Source organism: Amphimedon queenslandica, unplaced genomic scaffold (genome assembly GCF_000090795.2).
Source record: "Amphimedon queenslandica unplaced genomic scaffold, v1.1 AMPQUscaffold_13047, whole genome shotgun sequence".
Lineage (NCBI taxonomy): Eukaryota > Metazoa > Porifera > Demospongiae > Haplosclerida > Niphatidae > Amphimedon > Amphimedon queenslandica.
In genome coordinates this window covers 27969-33086 of record NW_003546717.1, presented here as the reverse complement: position 1 = coordinate 33086, position 5118 = coordinate 27969, and the positions used below count along the sequence as shown (strand labels likewise).

The window sequence follows — 5118 nt, the reverse complement described above, 5'->3', positions numbered from 1 at the left end:
TAAGGAGTTGTACACTCAATGATGATATTTTCTCTTGTAACATTGTTATTTCTTCATTTCCTATTGAAAACATACTTCATTACAATTGTACTCTTTATATTGTATGCATACTTGATTTGGCCTGTTCAGTCTGTTCAAACAACAACTTGTCCTTGGCAATCACTTCATCTTTTAACCTTAAAACTAAAAATAACTAATAATAATCACACTATTACCAATAAATTAAATACCATCTGCTTCTAATGACTCATCTTTCCTCTCAGTTAATGGTCCAACTAGTACTACAAAACATTAACACAATATATGATATAAGGTGAACATGCACTAACTTTCATTTTCTAGATAGCTTGCATTTTGTTTCTTCTGTAATTCAGCTTCATTCTCTTTTTCTAAATAGCAATAGATAATAAGTTTCACTGATGCAGTACGAGTATTAAAACAGGTACTAACTCTGCAATGACAATGCTTCTTGCAATGCTGCTATCTCTATTGAATGTACAATGTATGAAACAATAATAATATCAAATACATGTACATTGTACACATATACCTTCTTCCTGTTTAGACATTGTCTTCTCTTTGACTCTCACTATAATAACTGAAATAGTAATACTATTAAAAATAAAATATACCATCTGCTTCTAATGATGATATCTTATCCAAGTCTTTTTTACGTTTACACATTAGGTCTATAAAATACAGACATAAACACAATATAAGACAATAGCTGAACATTACCTTCAATTTCAGCATAGGAATTTTTTAGCTGTGTTCTGAAAGTCTGTAATTTAGTTTCATTCTCATTTTCTAAAAGTAATATATTATAATTAATAAGTTGTACCAACCAAGTACTTACTTTGTAATTGTAGCTCATTAATCTCCTTTTTACTAGCAGCTAATGACCTCTCAAGTTCTGCAAATTATAAATCATGTATATATACACATGTACACAATTTCATACCAGCATAATAGTCCTGTAATCTTTGAATAATTACTTCCAATTCTTCATTTGTGCCTGGTATATTTTGAATATTATAATAATTTTGTTTACATGTATAATATTTCTGGTACCATTATCGCCAGTTTCTTTATTATCTTCCTTGTCATTTAACTCTTTTTGGCCTAATATAATAATAATTTTACATGTATACATACAAATTATGATTAATTACTTTCTAATTCTAAAACTTGTGAATTTGTAGCCACTGATATTAATTCTATTATTTCTTCGTTCCCTCCCTGTATCGCTAACTCCAGTACTTTGTCTCCATTACTATCTTCATAGTACGGATCAGCTCCCAATGACAGCAGCAGTGACACTTCAAATGTTTCATCTAACTTGACTGCTTCAATTAACGACTCATCAAAGTTAACGTTATCTTGTTTGTCAAGAAGAACGTCGTCATTTATTGAAAAGTAAAATACACCAACTCGGCACATTGATTCAGACTTTGACTCAACAGCACTGGTAATGTCAGCAATGGCAGAACGTGGTACCAAGTAAGTGACACATACTGATCCTGGAGTGATTTGAAGATGATTGAATATATCAGTTTGGTTAAAGTCATGTCTCAGCAATGACTCCAAGTCACTTATGGTCATCTCATCCCATCCTCCAGCTAGTTTAATGACAACTATGCAACTGGTATCTGATGGAATGATATTTACTCCGAATGTAATAGCAATAGCACCTTTAAGGTCTTTAAGTCGTTTTGAATACAGAAAATTGTTCAGCTTTTTAGCATATGCTTCCATTTCTCTTCGTAGGGCAGTACCAGAGTGATGCATTAGCCATCCAGTAATATACTCCTTACATGATAATTTCTTTAAATACTTATCAACGATAACTTTTATCAATGAGAAATTAAGGTAATTATATCGATCTTGAATTTGATTAAATAAGCTTTCAATAGTTTTAAGGTCATCAAGCTTCATATCTTTTACACCATTTTTCTTGATGAATTCGGCAACATCACTGGTTTCCAACGCTCTGTACTTAACTTTCTCTTCTAGATGTTTACAAATCTTGTCAATGAGATCTAAAAAACTATTTCTTAATTCGCTAAGTTCATTGTGAACATCAGACTCAATGGGAGGTGCATATATAACTCTGGATACATTACTTCTTTTTCTCAATCCAGATGACCCTGCAAGTGTAATTGAATAAATTACAAATCTAGCTGTCCGTTATACCTTCTGCTTCAATGTTTTCTATTTTGTAAGCTACGGCCCCAAACCCCACCTTTTTTACAGCAGCAGCCAATTTCTCCATTGAAGGTTTACCATACTTATCGAAATTATAGTTCCACCTCAACCAGTGAGTCAGACAGGCTCTTAGACATGCTTTGGCATTCAAAGGATTATTGGCATTAACTGTTCCAAGATCTGACTCACTGATGTGTAGCTTACCACCTAGCTCCATCCATTTGTGATCAGAGAATCCATTCCTTTCCAATTCACTAATAACATAATCTAGATTGTTAATACCTGTTAATAGAATTAATAACACACACACAATAAGTAATAGACTAATAAGTAACAAGAATACAAACCTAAGGTCTTGTTTAGTTGATGATTGATTTCTCCTCCAGTAGCCATACCACCTTTCACACCCCTGAATGCAAAGATTTAGATAGCACAATCCACAATGAATACCATCATATTTAAGGTCATAATGAATAAAATTATTAATAATCAAAAACAACAGGCAAAAGTATACTGAGAGAAGATATACACACTATTCTTTTATTTATAATAAATATATATATACATGTACAGTATATGTATAGCAATGTTAATGATACTGTATGGAGTAAGGATGCTTCTCCATTGATGAAACATGACGTAACATATCCTTCTTTGCAACTATACCTAACAGACGACTAGAAATATAAAATAAATAATATTAAAAATTAAAACTAGTACTAATAGTGCATGCATACATTTACATGCATACATTAAAGCTACATGACAATGTACATGTACATACATGCATAAATGTATTTGTTTGCTGCTTTTGCTTGCCATTGATACAAAAGCTTGTCACTGTCATAGACTCACAGTCCCATTTTTCCAAATGATGATTATTTACACACATGCATATTATGATTATATTATGATTTCATAAATTTTATTTTGTAACTACATTTTAAAATTTTAAAACAATAAACCCATTAATAGCTACAATATTATCAGCATTATAATTATCAGCATTAAAATAATTATGATTAAAAGAATTACACTTAATCTAGTTGTAATAGCAATTAGCAGGACTGCCTCTTGCTTAGGAACAGGAGTGACTTGTCTTGTTGCACTGACAGGATCAGAGAGAGACTGAACTAAACTACTACCATTAGTATTCAAATGAGTTCTGTATGTAACACACAGAGTCAATATTAATACAATTAGGAATTGATTTTTAATAAAAATACTAATAAAAATGGAGAAATCTCTCCTTTTCATTTTTGGCAAAATTTGGTCTGCGGCTCTGCACTAGACTATATAGTACAGGGCCTTTGGACCAATTTTTGAGTAACTTTTAAAATTTATAAAAAATCCAATTTTAATTAAAATCAGTTCAAACTTTCTACACAACATATGCATCAGGAAATGTAATAAGGACTTCTTTTTTGATGAAATATAATGTATATATTTTTTATTAGATAGAGTGATACATCATGCTGATCTTGATGGAGCTCCATTACTGATACTAGCCAACAAGCAAGATAGAGAGGTCAGTTAAATTATTATTATTATTATTATTATTATTATTATTATTATTATTATTATCTTATAAAACAGGATGCTCTGAAATTGACAGAAGTGGAGAGTGCTTTTGATACAAGTGTTGAATCAATAGGTAACAGAGACTGTCGTATACAGAGGGTCTCTGCTCTAAGAGGGTACGTTATTAGTAGGTGTGGCTTACATATTGACTCCGCCCCTTTAGTGAAGGCGTGTTTGAAGGGATCGAATGGTTAGCTCAGAGAGTAAAGGAAAAACCAAATAGACCTTTGAAACCAGTCAAGTCGTAATACTTATTTTAATGTCATTTTCTCTCATGTTCTTAATTTCATTATAACATGTAAAATTTGAATTGCTCACGAACGCAATTTTATTTGCTATTTTTGCATCACTAGCAAACCAATCATTGGCTGACCTCATTAATTTGTTGTTATTGGAAAGTTAGCTCTTATAACTTTTATAAAAGTTATTACAGACAGTTTATTTATTATTTATTCTTGGTAGTGTTGTTTATATTGTTAGCATTTTTATTTACTTTATTGTTATTGTTATTCCTATTTTACGACATACACATCTTAATAATAAAATGATAATAATAATAGGATTAATAAAAATTAAAAAAAATTATACAACTATTAATAAGGTAGCATTATTTATAATTTCTGTGTGCATTTATAAATGATATATTTAATATATAATTTCATTATTATTCAAACAACAGTGCTATGGCTAATAATGGCACTGGTTAATCCACTCATACCGTTGGATCAGTTGTGTACCGTTACCTCACTTGCGTATCCTTCAATTGTCTTATCAATGAAGACCAAGGTATTAGTGTTGTTCTAGTTCTTTTATACTAGAACTAAATAATTATTGTTCTGCTTAGTTCTAGTTCTAAAAACTAGAACTAGAACTAGAACTAAATTTTTTGTAGCTGAAATACTAGAACTAATACTAGAACTAAAATTATTTATTTGAAGTACTAGAATCCTGAAATATTAGAACTAATACTGGAACTACAATTATTGAACCTCCTTAGAACTAGAACTAATACTAGAATTGAAAATATTGGTTACAAACTACTACAATAAACAGGTGAACATGTTTTTAGGCAAAGCCTAGCTGTTACATTTTTTAATAAACTGTACCTGTGACATTTCGATCGTTTTATTGGCAGCAGTAAAACTTATTATTTTGTGTATATTGCATTTGATGTACATTTGAAACATAACTCAGCAATATAACAAAAAAGATTTTAGTTAAGAGCTACTACTAGTATTTAAATTACTCCAATTTTAGCATGACTTAACTGGAAAGTAAGTATTGGAGGCTATAGTTCTAAGCTAATACTAGAACAAAAATTACTATGATTTT

The 5118-nt window shown here is 30.4% G+C and overlaps 2 protein-coding genes and 1 long non-coding RNA gene across 4 annotated transcripts in view; 1 reads left to right on the top strand and 2 right to left on the bottom strand.

Moving 5' to 3' along the window:
• Positions 1–94: 94 nt before the first annotated feature.
• Positions 95–2877, bottom strand: LOC109585562 (uncharacterized). The gene is made up of 12 exons (XM_020001681.1): positions 2553–2877; positions 2194–2487; positions 1173–2147; positions 1072–1122; positions 857–913; positions 739–807; positions 633–689; positions 551–589; positions 451–486; positions 330–389; positions 231–281; positions 95–183 (listed from the first exon to the last, which is right to left on the bottom strand). The coding sequence occupies exons 1-12, from the start codon at positions 2596–2598 to the stop codon at positions 95–97; spliced, it is 1824 nt and encodes a 607-aa protein (XP_019857240.1). The 5' UTR covers positions 2599–2877.
• Positions 2878–3668: 791 nt separating this feature from the next.
• LOC109585568 (uncharacterized) lies at positions 3669–4062 on the top strand. Of its 2 annotated transcripts, none has more exons than XR_002186553.1 (3): positions 3669–3733; positions 3821–3902; positions 3950–4062. It is a non-coding gene; the product is annotated as an uncharacterized LOC109585568 (long non-coding RNA). The 2 variants fall into 2 exon arrangements; XR_002186554.1 differs by having other exon boundaries at positions 3802–3902.
• Positions 4063–4766: 704 nt separating this feature from the next.
• LOC109585560 (uncharacterized) overlaps positions 4767–5118 on the bottom strand; it is a 3979-nt gene continuing 3627 nt past the window's right edge. The window contains exon 6 of the mRNA XM_020001680.1: positions 4767–4797. Within this exon, the coding sequence (XP_019857239.1) occupies positions 4767–4797 (31 nt within the window). The remainder of the gene's footprint in view (positions 4798–5118) is intronic.

Excerpts from the sequence above, each read along its gene's own strand:
- LOC109585562 (XM_020001681.1), bottom strand. The coding sequence starts at position 2,598 with ATGGCTACTGGAGGAGAAATCAATCATCAACTAAACAAGACCTTAG. Across the intron at positions 690-738 it reads TTCCTATGCTGAAATTGAAG|ACCTAATGTGTAAACGTAAA; the intron begins GTAATGTTCAGC and ends TGTATTTTATAG. Across the intron at positions 184-230 it reads TGAGTCATTAGAAGCAGATG|TTTTAAGGTTAAAAGATGAA; the intron begins GTATTTAATTTA and ends AGTTATTTTTAG.